Here is a 20818-nt window from a genome sequence, read left to right on the forward strand (position 1 = left end):
TTGGCGGAAATTCAAGAATGAACATCCACAGCTCAAGATTTCCTATAGTAAGTTATGGAAAACCTGCCCATTTTGGATAGTGAGGCCAACCGTGATAGGGACACATGCTTGTGTAAAACACATGCAAACACTCAACTGATGGCTGACAAACTGCTCCATCACAAAGTGCTAAAGACTAGCAACATTAAGGGCTAGATCCACAAAGAATGGATTGCACGGTGCTAGTTGCACCCTACTTACAATTCATTATAAATAGAAAATGGGGGACCTGGTGTAAACAAGACGAAAGTATTTCTCTGGTCTGCATCCCCTTAACAATTGTGTGTATTGAGCCTTACTGTATTGTACCCATTCTGCAATCTGTTAATAACATTTTCAATCAGTTAAGACTGAGGAGATGGTGTTTGACCCCAGAGGTGTTGGGGACCACAGGCCTGTGGTCATCCACACACAGTCCATCTCGCCGGTCTCTTCATATAAATATCTTGTGATTTTTGTCGATAACACACTAACCTGGAACACCCATGTAGATAGCCTGTGTAGCAGACTACAACAACGACTGCACTTTCTACGTCGCCTTAGAGTTCATGGTGTAGATAAAAAATGTGTGTTACTTTTCTACCAATCTGTATTAGAGACTTTCATCAGATACGGTATTACAGCTTGGTTTGGTAACCTGTCTGTACAATTAAAGTCCAAACTGGTCCGTCTGATGCAGACTGCATGGAAGATCATAGGGGTGAAAGGTCACCCATCCCTGCAGTCTATTTTTTAACAGGCTACTCAAGGCAAGCCAATAGAATAGTCTCGGACCCCTCCCATGTCTTACATGCAGAGTATGAGCTACTGCCCTATGGGAGGAGGTTTAGAGTTCCACGCTCTAGACTAAATAGGTTTAAAAACTCCTTTATTCCGATCTCAGTTAAACTTTTAAATAGGGCCAGATAAAGGGCAACTATCGAATAACTGATATTTGGTTGTTATATTATCGATATTCGATAACCAATATTTGGGTTTTTTGGGTATACTATTATATTATACTAGTATATTTGTGTATACTATTCTAATGTGGTGTTGTCAGACATCCTGCTGTGCAGGTACTTTACTAGACATGTTGTGTAGGCTATTATTGTTAGGCCGATTTATTGTGTTCTTATTTTGTTATATAGGATGGCCTAAAGATGTGTTTCCTGTTTATGTTCATTAAGATGCATTAAGTTATGTATTTGTCAACTTGTCAATGCAATTAAACTTTCAAATTTAGTTCTGCCTTCTTGTTTATTCTCAGTCCTTGCCCCACAATGGTGGAATGAACTACCCACCCCAGTTAGGACAGCCGAAACCCATCCAATCTTTCGCCGTCGACTAAAGACGCACTTCTTCAATCATTATCTGAAATCTAAATCTTGTCTTCTTTTTAAGATTTTCCCATTAAAAGTTTTAAAACACATGGTGACAACCAACCCCATAGTGTGTGACAACCATCCCCATGATGGGGTTGGTTGTCACAATGTGTCAGTGTCTTTGATAGGTGATTAACTCTTTGTTACAATACGTTGGAAAATGAGAGGGATACACATTTCAAGCCAATATCTTAAGCTTCAATTTAATGTAGGAATGACTATTGAAAGATGATTATGAGCAATTCACACTAGAGTAAAAAGTGTGACAACGTCCCCCGTTCTCCCCTAATATGGTATAGAATGGAAAATGTGCTGGGCCTTGTCCCAGAGCCCCAACCGATTACTAAAAGACATATGATGCTCAATGCCTCTGTCTGGAAACAAGTATGCTCCTTCATGGAGAAGAAGATGTAGGCATGTTAAAAGAACAAACCTCTTACTGTTAAAGTATGTTGTTTGAAACCATAAAGGTTGTCAGTGTTTTTTTTAGATGGTTTCTTAGATGTTCCTATCCTGTTGTAACAGTTGTTGATAATACCTATGATTCTGAATCTGATGTTGTGTTACTGTATCCATGAATGAATTCAATAAATCTATCTAAATGTCATTCCCATCACATTTCGTCATTACCACAACAGTACCTCATTACCAACACATGACATATTTCTTAACAAATTTGTAACAAATAGTTTAAATCTGACATTTTCCTACATGTTTTCCTATATTACAAGCCCTCCCTTAACATTTTATGTATGAAAAACAAGAGTCATGGACCTGTTGTTGTAGTAATTGTATCTTTCTTGACAGGATCTAGCAATATATTTAAAAGGCTGCATATCTAAAGATCAAAAGCATGTTTCAATTCAAGTAAAATATTTCAAACCACTAATACATCAGAAGTAAGGTATAATGTTACATAAATGCCTTAAAAGCACACATTTTTAACTTTTTGTTTTTACATTTTAAAGAGTTATTTGGTAACGTGATGGTAATGACAATGTTCTCTGACATTCTAGGAAAAGTGTTAAATGTATTAAATTCCATAAAGTGATGTTTACAACAATGTTCATATTATGATTCCTGACAAAATGACTATAAAGCTTAATTGATCATTTAAGGTTTTATGCAATTTTATTTTTGATAAATAGATTTTCCCAAAAGTGCCCAAAATCAAATAAACGCCCATATATATATATATATATATATATATATATATATATATATATATATATATATATATATATATATATATATATATATATATATATATATATATATATATATATATAGTATCAGTAATAAATCAATAACATCAGTATGTGACAAAATGGCATCCAATGTAATAAAAAAAGTCAACCAACAAACTAGATTCTCGTACCGGATCTCCTCTCTGGTAAACAAGAATACCCTGAAGACTCTGGCAGGAGCACTCATTCAAGGGTACTACGACTATGCTTGCACCTCATGGTACCAAAGCACCTCAAAGGCGCTAAAAACAAAATTACAAACATCACAAAACAAACTGGTCAGACTACTGCTTGACCTTACCCCTAGAACCCACCTCACCCCTGCCCACTTTGACAACCTAGGATGGCTTAGAGTAGACGACAGAGTACAGCAACTTGCAATGGGCCTGGTCTACAAGATACACTACACGACTAAGGTACCCATGTACATGTCAAAATACTTCCCAAAGGTCAGTGAATACCACGATCACAACACCAGATGGAGCTCCACAAATCATGTTAAACCCAGATTCGGCTTAAACTAGGGACTAAACACGTTTCGCAATTATGCCACATCAATGTGGAACACCCTATACCCAAAGCTGTAAAGGAATGTAAATCACTACCCACTTTCAAAAACACTCTCAAAAAACACCTAAGGGAGACTGCAACTCGAAACTGACCCCTGTAAATGTCCGAACACAACCCCCTTCAATGTACAGTAAATTACCAAGTATGGTCTTGTCAATATTCCAATGTACAGTTTTGTTTGTACAGTTGTACAGTGTCCCCCACCCCTCCTACCCAACCTCCCCCCCCCCCCCACTCCTACCCCCCCCCCCCCCCCACCCAACCACCTCCAATGTACAGTCCCCCCCCACCCCCCCAATCCAATGTACAGTTTCTACGTCAAATGTATATACTCTTTTTTCTGGACTCTTTTTGTATCACAAACAGTACTGTATTTGCAAATCTGGTATGTCATAAATGTATAGATGTAGCAGTACTGTCTATCTGTATGTCATGTATGTCATATATGTTACGATGAATTGAAAATGGGGGACCCTGATGTAAACAAGACGAAAGTCTTTCTCTGGTCTGCATCCTTAACAATTGTATGTATTGAGCTGTACTGTATTGTACCCATTCTGCAATCTGTTAATAAAATGTTCAATCAATCAATCTACTATTTATTACTGATGAGTAATTTATTTTTTACTATGTCTTTTATCATGTTTGTACTACTTGATATCCGCATAATAATTCAAATGCCTGAGCAAATGGCAAATAAAGTATTTTACTCTTGCCTGGTATTTGCTCTATCGACTATCCGCCTTGATCTGCAATTGACTTTCAGGACTTGCTTTCACTTCACTTCACAGTGAGAGAAGCGTGATTACGAAACCAAGCCGCATTTCTCTGAGACGCTCTCTGATTGGCCGACGCCTGTTTCTACACTGGTTAAGCTTAGGCACTCTTCGATGTTGGTTAGGTTAGAGTTTGTCGACTAGAGCGTGGCGATAGAACGCCAGGTAGTTTGCAGGCTGTTTGGCGTGGAAATGGGCAAAGACACAGCTCGTCACGGATTCTCGAAGACACACTGATGTCACGAGACCGCCGCCATCTTGGTATAGGGGGACCATACGGATTTCTACCATCAAATCCATGCATTGAGCTCCGTTTTTATTACATGTTTTATCACATTCTTGTTCATTTCATAACATTTTCATACGATTTGTTTTGAAAATATTGAGGCCAACATGGCATTTCACTATTTCGAAAGCCTTTCTGGTGATTCTAAAGGCGAGATATGAGTCAAAGAAACTCCCCCTGATTACCACGACCACAACATCAGAGCGAGTTAGCCGAACGTTAGCCACCAGCCACTTTTTCCTCTGTGATGGTATAAAACTTCCGATTTGGATTTCTGTTTTTGTCATTAGTATAACGCGTAACACAGCAGCTCTTTGGCATTGTGAAGGACTGAAGAAAAGTCTGCTTGATTGTCTTTAATTTGCCGCTTTAACTATCCGTTTCTCCACTAAATAGTGTACACAATGTACCAGGCGCGTCTCTACAATTCGTAGCCGCATTTCTGCAGACCCCTCTCTGATTGGTTGAACTCTATTTTTGCAGACCCCTCCCATTTCTGCAGACCCCTCTCTGATTGGTTGAGCGAAGCCCCTCTCTGATTGCCCCCCCGCATTCTCCAATAGTACCCAGCTGCAGCTCCGGAGACCAGCGCTTACAAGCCCCGCACATACAAGCCCGCACATAGCAACCCCTCGCTTCCATTGGCTGATTTTGGTCACGTGATTTTGGGTCACGTTGCACTGCGGGATTGATTGATTGATTGATTGAAAACTTTATTAACAGATTGCCGTATGATTTGGGTCACGTTGCACTGCGGGATTGATTGATTGATTGATTCATTGATTGATTGATTCATTGATTGATTGATTGAAAACTTTATTAACAGATTGATTGATTGATTGAAAACTTTATTAACAGATTGCCGAATGGGTACACGTGACCACAGGCCCTGATTGATTGATTGAAAACTTTATTAACAGATTGTAGAATGGGTACACGTGACCTGACCGATTGATTGATTGATTGATTGATTGATTGATTGATTGAAAACTTTATTAACAGATTGCAGAATGGGTACAGTGACCGATTGATTGATTGATTGATTGATTGATTGATTGATTGATTGATTGATTGAAAACTTTATTAACAGATTGCAGAATGCAGTACAGCTCAATACACACAATTGTTAAGGGGATGCAGACCATGCAGTACTGTTACATTTGTGACATACAGTAAATATATACAAGGGGGAGGGAACTGTACATTTATGATGAATTGAAAATGGGGGACCCTGATGTAAACAAGACGGAAGTCTTTCTCTGGTCTGCATCCCCTTAACAATTGTGTGTATTGAGCTGTACTGCAGATATATTTCAATTGCCTTACTTATTTACATAAGTATTATAGGCCTACAGCAGTATTGTACAGACAGTCTGTGTGAAGTCTGTGTGGTTCTCCAGCTGCACAAAGGCAGAGCAAGAGGCTCTACAGAGGGTGGTGATGATAAAGCCATGATAAAGACCTTCAATCAGCTGAAGGGGAATCCCTCCAAGCTGCTGTCAGCGCTACACACCTTCGGCCGCTCTGGTATCAGCCATGCATCAAAACGTGCACACGCACTCAGGCGAGTCGCTAACCGTGCTGGGCCAAGTATAGCGGCTCAACCCACCTCTGTTGCCCGTCGTAAAATGAAGCTCGGGGGTCGACGACGGCTCGCTGCGGGGAGGCCGAAGAAAAGTGTGGTGAGCACAGACCATCGCTATAGTTTCCCAACAGGAGTAAAGTCTGGAACGCACCACAGCCTGTCACAAGCAGTAGAGATGTGTCGTAGCAATCCGAAGTGACATTGACCACCAATATAGCATGTACATAAAGACCCAGTGCCTCATCCGTAGCTAATATTGCACTACCACAGGACCTAGCATGTCCTACCATGCTCTGTAAATAACTTATGTACATATACCGATATGCCCTACTCTGTTTACTTGTTTTATTGCACAATGTCGTTCTATTGGATTCTATTATATGTTATTACTATTGTATTATGCACATCTTTGCGGGCACGACCACCCGCATTTAATTTTTTTTTTTTTTTTTGATATTTTTTGCACAAATCTCTCCAATATTCAAAACATCTCTTTCCACATCACCATATGCAACTTCCAAGATTTGCCTTTTTCTTTTTTGTAAGAACATACAAAACATGTAAAGGACTCATACAAATACATTAACAACTCAAGTTCAAGTTCAAGTTCTTTAATAGTTGTCATACAGAAGTACAGAATACTTTCATACAAAATGCTTCTTACTGTTACGCTCCAGAGACTGTGCTAGACAAGATAGTATCAAATAACATAATAACATAATATAGCATGAATTTAGAAGAAGAAAATGAGGTCACAGTGTTCGGTAAGCGTCCCAGACACATGTAGGTGTGCATGATAGCATGCATGCATGTGTGTCTCCAACATATGTATGTGGGTACGTGTATTGATTGATTGATTGATTGAATTGATTGATTGATTGATTGAAAAGTTTATTAACAGATTGCAGAATGGGTACAACTGACATGGAAAATAAAAAAGACTTACGAAAAAAAGAAAAATACTATACTATACATTGTGCGTATACATCCCTGATATATATACTTTGCATGTAGACCGATCTACCTGCGAGCAGGTATGTGCTGCATCCTCTATCGGGATGCCACCCTTCTCCATATTGCATGTGAGAGAAAGCGTCCCAGACACATGTAGGTGTGCATGATAGCATGCATGCATGTGTGTCTCCAACATATGTATGTGGGTACGTGTATTGATTGATTGATTGAATTGATTGATTGATTGAAAAGTTTATTAACAGATTGCAGAATGGGTACAGTACAGTACATCTCAATACATACAATTGTTAAGGGGATGCAGACCAGAGAAAGACTTTCATCTTGTTTACATCAGGGTCCCCCATTTTCAATTCATCATAACATATATGACATACATGACATACAGATAGACAGTACTGCTACATCTATACATTTATGACATATCAGATTTGCAAATACAGTACTGTTTGTGATACAAAAGTGTCCAGAAAAGGAGTGTATATACATTTGGCGTAGAAACTGTACATTGGAGGAGGTTGGTGGGGTGGGGTTGGGTGGGTTGGGTGAGGGCTGTGTACGTAAGCATGTGTACATGCCTCACATGTGTGTGTGTGTGCATCTTCCAGGTATGCGACTGTACTCCTATCTCTTGTGTGTGTCTCGTATCCATGTGTGCCTCCGCCCCCTATGTGAGTGTATATCTCAGGTGTGCATATATATGTGCGTCTCAGCTACGTATGTGTGTGTCTCCTATGTACATGTATATCCCCCATATGTGTCAGTGAGAGCCTATACCTCAACTATGTGTATATGTAGGTGTGTGTATGCCTATTTCCTATAAGTGAGTATGTGCATGTATGTGTGCCCCTGACATGTATAACTTAGCCTTGTGCATATGAGTGTGTGTAAACCTATTATGTACACATACGAATATGTGTATCCTAGATACTTGTATGCGGCTAAACATGCACATATGAGAGTGTGATAGAGACAGTGACCATTCCATAGATATACCATCCGGACATAAAATCCATGTACATACATATATAACACATTATAAAGTACAAGTACCATCAGATCAGATCCCCTTTTTCATATTCATCCTTGATATCATTGTAACCCCACCTTAATCATTTGTCCCCAGACCGTTCAGTCAGGTGTAGAAAACTGTCCCATAAACGTGTATGCAAATAAACAACTTGTGACAAATAAAACTCTTGACTTGACCACCAGCCTCTCTATCTAAATGTTATATTGTTAACTGTCTAGTTAGGCATTAACTGTGTTAATCTAAATGTTATATTGTTAACTGTCTAGTTAAGGCATTAACTGGGTTAATTAATCTAAATGTTATATTGTTAACTGTCTAGTTAAGGCATTAACTGGGTTAAGTGGGGAGTGCGTCATGGTACAGTTTCAGTAAGTGGGGAGTGTAAACAAGTTGAACGCGTCACGTGAAATAACGTTACGTGAATAAACATATAACGTTACAATGTACAGTTTCTGACAGCTGGCTGTGTTGTGAAATGTGCATAACGTTATGAATAAACCGCGAAGTCACGCGAAATAACGTTATAAACGCGAATCTGGTAGTATATTTATTTGTATCTTCTTGAGATGATAACATTAACATCCGCATTTTACCGCATGGCGAGCTAAACCAATCAGAGAGGGGCTTCGCTCAACCAATCAAAGAGGGGGCTGCAGAAATGGAGCCCAACCAATCAGAGAGGCGTCTGCAGAACTTCAGCCATTGGGTGGGACCCAAATCACGTGACCAAAATCAGCCAATGGAAGCGAGGGGTTGCTATGTGCGGGCTTGTATGTGCGGGGCTTGTAAGCGCTGGTCTCCGGAGCTGCAGCTGGAAGCATCTCGAAACTGCCCCGCCTGGTACGCGTCTCTACAATTCGTAGCCGCATTTCTGCAGACCCCTCTCTGATTGGTTGAACTCCATTTTTGCAGACCCCTCCCATTTCTGCAGACCCCTCTCTGATTGGTTGAGCGAAGCCCCTCTCTGATTGGCCCCCCGCATGAGCCGAGACAGGCTCCTCTAGCCAGGAGTCGAAACTCCGTTAACTCCAGAGAGAGAGGCTGAACGCAATTTATACGCATGGAAGTATTGATTACGCCATAACGAATCATTAAAAGATATATACCGTTAACTGGAATATGTTGTGTGTGCCTTTACACATGTTGGATAGGATTATGTAATTGGTTTGTATAGCGTCGCGTATAACGTTATTTCGCGTGACTTCACGGTTTATTCACATTTCACAATTCATCGTCTTGTTTACATCAGGGTCCCCCATGTTCAATTCATGATAACATATATGACATACAGGTAGACAGATGGACAGTACTGCTACATCTAGACATTTATGATATACCAGATTTTGAACTTGTGGTAGGCCTAGACATTTTCAATTCATCGTCTTGTTTACATCAGGGTCCCCCATGTTCAATTCATGATAACATATATGACATACAGGTAGACAGATAGACAGTACTGCTACATCTAGACATTTATGACATACCAGATTTACAAATACAGTACTGTTTGTGATACAAAAAGAGTCCAGAAAAGAAAGGCTATACATTTGACGTAGAAACTGTACATTGGAGGAGGTTGGGTGGGTGGGGGGGACTATACATTGCTTCTTCTAAGTGTCTATGCTTTTTTTTGTCAGTATTTACTGGCTTTCAAAAAAATAACATCTTGTTGCTTGTGTGTTGAAGGACTTTTACCGAAGGGTTACACATATCATGTCTGCACGTACAGACGTGCGGTGAACCCATCCTGGACCTGCGTTGACCATACCTCTTTTGAGGCCACTGTGCGAATGACTCACCAGTCTGAGGAGGAGATCCTGGTGTGGGCAAGGTCGATGCAGGTCACCTGGAGAGTGGCCCATACATATATGTCATATATGTTATCATGAATTGAACATGGGGGACCCTGATGTAAACAAGACGATGAATTGAAAATGTCTAGGCCTACCACAAGTTCAAAATCTGGTATGTCATAAATGTCTAGATGTAGCAGTACTGTCCATCTGTCTACCTGTATGTCATATATGTTATCATGAATTGAACATGGGGGACCCTGATGTAAACAAGACGATGAATTGAAAATGTCTAGGCCTACCACAAGTTCAAAATCTGGTATGTCATAAATGTCTAAATGTAGCAGTACTGTCCATCTGTCTACCTGTATGTCATATATGTTATCATGAATTGAACATGGGGGACCCTGATGTAAACAAGATGATGAATTGAAAATGTCTAGGCTAATAAACAACTTGTGACAAATAACTCTTGACTTGACCACCAGCCTCTCTCTCTTAAGGCATTAACTGGGTTAATTAATCTAAATGTTATATTGTAACTGTCTAGTTATTGATTGATTGAATTGATTGAAAACTTTATTAACAGATTGCAGAATGGGTATACAGTACACAGTACAGCTCAATACATACAATTGTTAAGGGAATGCAGACCCCAGAGAAAGACTTTCGTCTTGTTTACATCAGGGTCCCCCATTTTCAATTCATCGTAACATATGACATACAGATAGACAACTGGGTTAATCTAAATGTTACATTGTACAGTAAGTGGGGAGTGTAAACAAGTTGACCGCTGCCTGTGTTGTGAAATGTGAATAAACCGTGAAGTCACGCGAAATAACGTTATACGCGACGCTATACAAACCAATTACATAATCCTATCCAACATGTGTAAAGGCACACACAACATATTCCAGTTAACGGTATATTTTTTTAATGATTCGTTATGGCGTAATCAATACTTCCATGCGTATAAATTGCGTTCAGCCTCTCTCTCTGGAGTTAACGGAGTTTCGACTCCTGGCTAGAGGAGCTTGTCTCGGCTCATGCGAGATGCTTCCAGCTGCAGCTCCGGATGTGCGGGGCTTGTAAGCGCTGGTCTCCGGAGCTGCAGCTGGGTACTATTGGTTTCCCCCCACGCTGCAGTTGCGTAGCAATAACAGACAGGAAGTTGACTTCGAGAATTGGGCAAACGCGTCGGTGGCCAATCAGAGAGCGTCTCCGAGAAATGCGGCTTGGTTTCGTAAGCACGCGCGAGAGAACTCAAACCCGGAAATGTAGCTAGAGTCCTCGAGAGTGGTGTTTTCAGATTTCGGTAATGTTTTTTCTTTCGATTTCTTTCTTTAACATTAAAAACATTTTTATGGATAACTTCAGGACTACTACTACGTTCTGCCACACACGTTGCTACTTCGACTCATTTTAGCAGCTTGCTTGTTACATGTACCATAATCCTGGTGTACTTTTGTTTGGACTGTTGGCCGATTTGTTACAATGTAGCCTGTGTTGTTTAGCTCTTCAGGGGGGACACTGGAGGAGGGATGGCCGCGTCGTCAGGATCCTTCCATATGAGTCCCAGTGACCTGATCAAAAAGGAACCTCTGGACTATGGCGGTTCAGGTGACGTGTACCTGTGCTACCATAAAACCCTCGGCCAGGTGGTGTTGAAGAAAGTGTATACAGGGTCTCTACGCAATGAGTGAGTCTTGCCTTTTCAATGCGGTGGACTTCGGGGATTCCCCCTGATTGGTTGCCACTGCTCTTTGAGTAAGGCTATTCCCCTCTGATTGCTGGTCACTGCTCTTTGAGTAACGCTATTCCCCTCTGCCTGCTGGTCACTGCTCTTTGAGTAACGCTATTCCCCTCTGCCTGCTGGTCACTGCTCTTTGAGTAACGCTATTCCCCTCCGATTGCTGGTCACTGCTCTTTGAGTAACGCTATTCCCCTCTGATTGCTGGTCACTGCTCTTTGAGTAACGCTATTCCCCTCTGATTGCTGGTGCTGCTCTTTGAGTAGAATGCTTATGGCTATGGAGTGCCAGTACAGTACTTGATTGATTTTTTAACAGAAGGTACGAACTGTAAAATCACTTTGTTTTTACTATTTTTGCATTGTAATGCAAACGTGTGTTGCCCAATTTGAGCATTATGCTAACTCAGCTACCAACACTTCCTCTAATAATCTGTCAAATGCAGATGTGACAAAATGGCATCCAATGTAATAAAAAAAGTCAACCAACGAACTCGATTCTTGTACCGGATCTCCTCTCTGGTAAACAAGAATACCCTGAAGACTCTGGCAGGAGCACTCATTCAAGGGTACTACGACTATGCTTGCACCTCATGTACCAAAGCACCTCAAAGGCACTAAAAACAAAATTACAAACATCTCAAAACAAACTAGATGGAGCTCCACAAATCATGTTAAACCCAGATTCGGCTTAAACTAGGGACTAAACACGTTTCGCAATTATGCCACATCAATGTGGAACACCCTACCCACAGCTGTAAAGGAATGTGAATCACTATCCACTTTCAAAACCACTCTCAAAGAGCACCTACGGGAGACTGCAATTCGAAACTGGCCCCTGCAAATGTCCTAACCCAACCCCCTCCAATGTACAGTAAATGACCAAGTATGGCTTTGTCAATATTCCAATGTACAGTGACCACCCCCTACCCAACACCCCACCAACACCCCACCCACCCAACCACCTCCAATGTACAGTCCCCCCCCACCCAACCCCACCCCACCTACCCAACCTCCTCCAATGTACAGTTTCTACGTCAAATGTATACTCTCTTTTCTGGACTCTTTTTGTATCACAAACAGTACTGTATTTGCAAATCTGGTATGTCATAAATGTATAGATGTAGCAGTACTGTCTGTATGTCGTGTGTGTCATATATGTTATGATGAATTGAAAATGGACCCTGATGTAAACAAGACTAAAGTCTTTCTCTGGTCTGCATCCCCTTAACAATTGTATGTATTGAGCTGTACTGTACCCATTCTGCAATCTGTTAATAAAGTTATCAATCAATCAATGTAGGCCTAGGCCCTACAATCTCAGTTTGTTTATACGTCTGTGTTTCAACCCTCGATAAACACAGCTTTACGTTGCTGGCAAGGAGTCTGTGTCAGATCATGATGTCACACAGAGATAGAAAAAAACAGATGTTCTGCTCTAGTTTCAATCCATCCTGTCCCTAATAATGGGTACATTCGATTCGATTAAAATGTCTTGTCATTATACTGCCAAGTAAAGTACAACGAAGAGAAGTTTGGCATCCATGGGCAAATGTAACGATAAAGTACAATAGTAATGTACAGGTTATACTGGTTATATAAATTAGTAGTAATACTGCTACTACTGAGTAATAGTGCTAATCAGATGTATGTACAGAGTTGCAGTATTAATATGTACAGTACAGTGATACAGGTATAAAACATTATGGTAGTAGTCATACTGGCCAGCAGCGTGACTACTAGTAAGAGTATAAGGGATATTTACAGATATATATATAGTATCTACAGATATGTAAATAGAATCATATGCAGGTATGTACAGACCGATGTGCATAAATATACAGTAAGAGTAAATATATATTATATACAGTATATATATGTAACGGATGGTACCACGAAGCGCAGTCACGATGAACTTCAGATTTTGTGAAGTGACTGGGGTGAGTAGCGGTACTATGGGTTAAACTCACTCTCACCCTTAAAAGACATGTTGCAAAGCAGTGAATTCACTTCTTGGTATAGTGGTCTGTGCTGTCGACCTGCGTTGTGGGAGACCACGGGTTCGAAACTCCCTCGGGGCATCGACGTTTAAAGTGACGATGTCACTACCGTTACATTGGTGCCGAATGACCCGGGTGCCTTGGGTGGAGTGGAGTGAGTTTAAGGAGGGTGAGTGTAACGGATGGTACCGCGAAGCGCAGTCACTCTCACCCTTAAAAGACACATAGACATGTTGCAAAGCAGTGAGTTCACTTCTTGGTATAGCGGTCTGTGCTGTCGCCCCGTGGTGCGGCAGACCACAGGTTTGAAACTCCCTCGGGGCATCAAAGTTTAAGGTGACGATATGACTACCGTTACATATATATGGTATATTCAGCATTATTGTACATGCTATCATACAGAGATAAATGGGTTATATGCAGGTGTATAAGTAGGTATATAGAAGGATTATATGCAGGTATATTCAGACAGATATATGCAGTAAATATAAATATATAAATGTGTATACGATTATATACAACACTATTGAACATGCTGTCATACAGAGTTATATGGGTAGATTATAGTTCAGGTAGGTAGTTAGGATTATTATGATTACAATGTAGGGCAGTTGTAGACAGTGAAAGCAGTACTAGGCAGGTATAAATTGAGTATAGGCAACATAGTTCAAAGTTCGTATTGTATCGGTAACAAAGTCTAGGGTGTAGGCAATGGAGTTCCTGTAGCGCCTTTCAGAGGGGAGGAGGGTAAACAGTGCATGATTGGGAGGAGAGGTGTCCTTGACAATGTCTTCCTCAGACATAGTTTGTGATGAATAAGACTCAATTGCAGGGAGTGATGTACCTGTGATGCATTGGGCGGTTTTCACCACCTTCTGCAGTGCAGTTGCCATACCAGACTGTAATGCAGTTGGTGAGGATGCTTTCTATGGCGTACCGGTAAAAGTTAACCAGAGCCGGAGAATCCGATAGCGTTGTCAGATTGTTGTAATCCAACGTCTAAAAGATATTCCTCGGGTGTATGACAAGAAAGCAAGACTGTACTGGGCGAGCAGACAAGTAGGTATATTAAATCCAGTATAGGGTTAATACACAGGTACCTACATCACTTGCCACCAAGGTAGCAATATCATGCATTTAACCTTTAGGTGGCAGTCTAATAAATCTATTTGTGAGGTTTAGTTACCCTTTAAAAATCGCGTATTTGCTTATTTCTGCATACTGTGGTCCTTAAACAGTCTTGGAATTGCATACATTGGGTATGAATATAAAGATGAGACTTGTGGAGCCAATGGGCCCACTTGTATTCATGTGTGATGATGCTAGTCCCCATAGTAGCCATTTCATATTTTAATTTTTTAACTTGAGCTCACTGTATAAATTAACCTATTGTGACCTCTAGGATAATCGGATGCTAGGAATTTTGAAAACATCAGTCATCTCAAAACCTACATTCAAAGGTAGAACATATTTCCAGACAATGCATCCCTTTATCTCACCAGGGGCAGTAGGAGGTCGCTGCTGGAGGAGGGGAGTCTCATGACCCAACTGAACCACGAGCGGGTGGTCAAGCTGCTGGGGGTGATCCTGGAGAATGGAGACTATTCACTGGTCATGGAACTCATCCCCAAAGGCAACCTGCTGGCCATGCTAAAGCAGGTGAGCCATCTTAATTAGTGTATATACTCAACCACATTGTGCACAATTGTACAGCCCTGGCCTATTTTATGTTATAATTCTATTCTATTCTATTGTACTACTATTTTCATTTAGTTTATATTCCATTTTATTTTATTCTACCAACCTCTTAAGCCCGACGGGTCCGGTACCGGACCCAAAATGACATCACGTCATAAATCAATCTCTCCAGACTGTATGACATAATGTTGCGTTTATTTTTCAAATGTAGCCAAGAGTCCGCGGTCCAGGGCTCTTTTCATTCTTGCACGAGGAAGGATAATAATGATGATCTAGCGTTGATTTCAGGAAGATTCGATAATCGGGCAAAGAATTACAACGTGATAAGTGGATTCCACTAAAGGGAACATGTTGACTGGAAGCAACTCACTGATAATCGACGGGTGTATTAGACCCATAGCTATAATTTAAGATATATTTTAAGCACTCGCAAATCTCGCAGTCCCCCCATTGATTAAAGCGGTGGCGTTCTAGCGCCCTCTCACGCATTAAGCGATGGCGCAGAATGAGTTAATATTATATAATAATATTTCAAATTGCATCTGTCCGGATGGCAGAATTCAGTACTGTATCTACAAAACATTCTGTTTAATCATCTTCCCTTTATTCATTTGCTTAGATTTTTTGTACACGTGATCTCAAAAAGGTGGTGAACAAGCTCATTTTTCATGTCTGGTCATTTTTAGCATGGTGTTATTAAAAAATCATAATTTATATTCGCCTTTGTTTCATCACAATTTACTCAAGCCTAGTAACAGACACAATATTTCTGACACTGGAAATACATTCCATGAGATCCATAGATGTCCCTAGATATCAAGAACATGCAAATGGCCTTGTAGAAGGTGAGCAATCCCCATTAGGTATGTATTTTAGGCGGATTTTCAGAAAATAGGGCTAGGGCTTTTTTTTGTGAAATTTTTCTTTTTTATAATTTTTTTGACATGACATAAAACTAGACACACAAGCATTAACAGTAAATATCCACAATAAATAACAGGACTATTCATTCCAGTATTTGAATCAATATAAATGTAGTTTACGAGATATATAGATAATACTTGCAATACAATACAATACATACATATGCTCTTGCTCGCTCTTCTCCCCCCCCCCCCCCCCTCAGGACCCCCCTTGGATAATCCATCCATTATTTCGTTTCTAACCAGGGATTACAATTCATATGCTAACCTTTATTCTCTCCACCACTTCTAACCAGATTGCAATGCTGGCTTCATTGACACCTAAAATTCTTGCTGTAGATATCTCTAGATAAATCACATCGAGATAGGTAAGAACCCATACCTTCCGGCACATTTTATCCGGTTGAATCCAGCGTGATGCTATCAGCTTTTTAGCAGCCGTAAGACCGGACAAAAGTCTCTTTATCTGTATAGAGGCTGCTAACTGAGAAACATCATTCAACAACAATACAGAAGGCAGTACAGGTATGGTCAGAAATAAAAATTCTGATAATTGCGTGGTTACTTCTTCCCAGAATATCTTAACAGGGGGGCATTCCCAATACATATGTATAAATGTACCGATATCACCCCTTAGACACAAGGAGCATAGAGAGTCTTGTTTAAGCCCCATTCGGTTCAATCTTATAGGAGTCAGGTAAGTCCTATGAATATAATTAAGATTAATCTGTTGATGATCCGGGTTGCGTGACACTAGTCGAACGTTTGCCCAGACTTCTTGCCAATCAAAATCTACTTCCAAGTCTGGTATATCCCTCCTCCAGACTGAGTCTAGGGGAAGGATTCCATACGAAGACGTAAGTAAGTGATGATAAAAGTCTGATACGAAGCCTCTCGATGTCTCCCTTTCATAGAAGAATTTGTGATATCTGGTGCTCAAGTGGTATCTTTAATGGGACTCCATGAGCCTTCAAAGTAGCTAATAACTGTATATAGAAATAATAAGTGGAGCTGGTGAGGTTAAATTTGTTATGAATTTCATGATAGCTACAGAAACCCTGTTCGTTGAAGATATCTCCCAATGTATGTATGCCCTGCTTTTCCCATTTGGGATATCTGATAGGTCGTTGTGCAATAAGGAGTGCATTGTTATTGAATAGGGGAGAATGGCTATGCCATTTATGTTGGTTAGTAAATTTTTTCTGAGTGTCACGCCATATCCGATCGAATCACATGTGTAATAAGAGGGACACATTTCAAGTCGCATTGCTTAATTGATAATTTGGTGTATACTATATCCTGCAGTCTATGTGGTGCCACTATGTTTTCTTCTAATGTTCTCCAGGATACAGATGCTTGAGAATCAAACCAGGTGATCAGTGGTCTTAAAGAGAACGCTTTAAAATAGTGGTAGAAGTCTAGAAATGCTAAACCTCGGTCGGCTTTGTTTCTCTGTGCGGTGGATTTTTTTTATTCATGGAGGTTTGTTGTTCCAAATAAATTTATATGAGGGGGGGGGGGGGGTGTAACGGTAACATTGAACTAAATAAGTTGATTCTAGGTAAAACATCCATCTTAACTATTGATACCTGTACTGAGTTTTTAAGTTTTGACCACCTGTCAAAGTAATTTGTGATCCTATCTTGGAGTCTTGTATAATTATACTTCACCGTTTGGCATATAGTAGGGAATATTTCAACTCCAAGACATCTAAAGTGTTCTACCATTGGTATATTTCCTGGAAGGATTGTAGCCTTCGCAGAGACATTAAGTGGGAGGAAGGCCGACTTTGGCCAGTTTATCCTAAATCCTGATAGATTGCCAAAATCATCAATCAGCTTGAGAAGATGAGGCAGTGAGGTGGTAGGGTTTTGCATGAACAATATTATGTCGTCCGCATATAAACTAATATGATGCTGTGTGCCCTTAATTGAGATTGGCTCTATGGATTGGGATTGTCTTATATACTGTGCTAAAGGCTCTAAGAGAAGAAGAGAAGTCGCCTATTCTCAGTCCTTGCCCCACAATGGTGGAATGAACTACCCACCCCAGTTAGGACAGCCGAAACACGTCCAATCTTTCGCCGTCGACTAAAGACGCACTTCTTCAACCATTATCTGAATTAAAAAAAAAAAAAAAAAAAAACTAACTAACCTTACTCTCATGCACTTGTCCTAATAAACTAACCTACACTGTAGCACTCAACACTTTGATGAACATTGTTGCTCAGCTGATAGAGTTGTGCCCTTCCTGATGGCTTGTCGTACAGAACATGTAAGTCGCTTTGGATAAAAGCGTCAGCTAAATTACTAAATGTAAATGTAAATGTAGAGCAAATAGCCCGGGACTAAGAGGGCAACCCTGTCTGGACGAGTGCGACACAGGAAAGAGTGAGGAGGTGAATTGACCTGTTATAATCATGGCCGATGGGTCTTTGTATAATACTTTTATCATATTAATGAATCCGTTTCCTAACCCCATCCTTCCGAATACTGCCCATAAATAAGACCATTCCAACCTATCAAAAGCTTTCATCGCATCCAAGGATAATACAGCCGTAGGTGGAATGGCATCCTTGCTGGCGTCTAACACATGTAGTAACCGTCTTATATTATCCGTGATCAGGCAGCCTTTTATGAAGCCAGTCTGATCAGGATGAACTAAAGATGTCATATGCTTTTGAAGTCTGATGGCTAGTACCGTAGCATACAGCTTGAGATCGGTTCCGAGGAGACTTAAGGGTCTATAACTAACCACGGTGGGTTCTTTGTCCTTTTTAAGGAGGACAGATATGAGTGCCATATTGACGTCCCTGGGGAAGTTCCCCTCTTTGATTGAGTATAAAATCATATCAAGTAATAGGGATCCAATTACATCCCAACATGAGAGGTACAGTTCTGGTGGGATACCATCCCATCCAGGAGCCTTACCAATTTCAGATATAGCCTCCCTAAGTTCCTCTAGTGTAATAGGTGTATCTAACTGTTTAGCGTCTTCCACTGAGAGTTTAGGTAGGTTAATTTGATTAAGAAATGTATCCAGTTTATTTTGATCGAAAACCATTTCTGATTTGTACAAGTTGGAGTAAAACTCTCTGAAAGTCTCGTAAATTTGTTTGTGGTCTGTAACAAGTCCTTGTTGGTCCTTAATAGTAGGGATATCTGCAAATTTTGCGTTGGATCGTATCTTCATAGCTAGTAGGTGACTTGGTTTAGAACCATGAAAGTAATAATGTTGTCTTGTGCTACGTATTTGAAATTGATTGTTGTCTTAAAATGCAGTTAATCTCTTTTTTTAACACATTAATTTGAGACTCCAATCGAACCGAGTAGTTGTATTGTAAAGAGCAGAATAACGACGAGTAAATAGGGCTAGGGCTTAACAGGTTAATTGTCTGTTAATGTCACACCAAACGACCAAATCAAATTCCTTGTATGTGTAAACTACTTAAAGGAACATGCCAACCTTTTAGCTTATTTGCCATCTACCCTGGAGTTAGACAAGCAGATGCATACCATTTTCTTCTCTGTGGATGCATTAGGCTTAGGGAACACCCGCACCGTTAGCTTAGCTTAGCTTAGTAGGTGTGCCAGTGTAAATTAAGTGAAATGGAAGAAAGATGAAAAACATACTTGTTGTCTTCCTTAGCGTCCATAAGAAGAACCTTTTTTTATTTTTGTATATGTCTACTGTATATCTACCGTAAGCAAAAGTTTCACCATTTCCCAGGTTCCAGTGGCGATATCCATTAAAGGCAGGATCATCCTGGAGATTCTGGAAGGGATGGTGTACCTCACGGAGAACAATGTCATGCACAAGGACTTAAAACCAGAAAACATATTGGTGGACAAGGATTTTCACATCAAGGTATCTCATACCATAAGCTCCTTTGCTCCCACCCCCTTTGTTAATATCAGTACCACATGGTACAGTGTGTGCCTTGTCTTATGTATGTAAATATATGCGTGATCTGTGCATGTGCCAGATTGCCGACCTCTGCCTGGCCACCTGTCAGACGTGGAGCAAACTCACCAAGGAGGAGTCCCGGAGGAGGAGGGGCTCTGCCGGCATGCGAGGAGCGGGAACGCTGAGCTACATGGCTCCCGAGCACCTGGAGAGCATCAACACCCACTCCACAGAGAAGTCTGACGTCTACAGCTTCGCCATCGTGGTTTGGGTCATCCTCGCGTGCCGAGAGCCCTATGAGCGTGAGTGGATGGCGGAGGGGGGGGGGGGGGGAGTGAAACGACAAGGAAAGCAACAGCTGTGATTGGAGGATCAGGGAAGGAAGGAGCGGTATTTGAGATCGGCTCGGATCTCACACACACAAGACTGTATGCCGGTAAGGGGTTGAATTATGACCCAATTATGGGTCATAATTGTCACTGCCACCAAAAAGACTAAGAGATTAATCTCTTGCAGATAACTACAATAAACATTAGATCCTAAAGTGAAAAACTGTGATTTTATATGTCTGCTCATTTTACCCTTGCTATTTTACTTATTTTTACTTTTATCTTTACGCCCCACTATCCGCTGGGTGCATACTATGACCTTTATCATGTTTTGTAACAGATTACAGAAATTAAAGAAGCCTATTGGAACATGAGGTTCTGATATGATTTGATTAATATATCTGCATTTTATCCCACTTTATGCTTTGCTCTTGCTGCTTGTTTTACACTGATTTTATGTCTTATTTTTTACTGATGTAAAGCACTTTCAACTACAATCCCCTGTATGAAAGGTGCTATACAAATAAAGTTATTATTATTATTATTAT

General features: G+C 40.5%; 1 protein-coding gene across 1 annotated transcript in view; it reads left to right on the top strand.

Moving 5' to 3' along the window:
* The first annotated feature begins 10929 nt into the window (after positions 1-10929).
* ripk1l (receptor (TNFRSF)-interacting serine-threonine kinase 1, like) overlaps positions 10930-20818 on the top strand; it is a 29872-nt gene continuing 19983 nt past the window's right edge. Inside the window, exons 1-5 of the mRNA XM_084327899.1 lie at positions 10930-10980; positions 11180-11364; positions 14917-15073; positions 19765-19902; positions 20021-20243. Coding sequence (XP_084184025.1) covers positions 11207-11364; positions 14917-15073; positions 19765-19902; positions 20021-20243 — 676 coding nt within the window. The 5' untranslated portion in view covers positions 10930-10980; positions 11180-11206. The remainder of the gene's footprint in view (positions 10981-11179; positions 11365-14916; positions 15074-19764; positions 19903-20020; positions 20244-20818) is intronic.

Source organism: Notolepis coatsorum (assembly GCF_963971535.1).
Source record: "Notolepis coatsorum genome assembly, chromosome: 13".
In the NCBI taxonomy this organism is placed as follows: Eukaryota; Metazoa; Chordata; class Actinopteri; order Aulopiformes; family Paralepididae; genus Notolepis; species Notolepis coatsorum.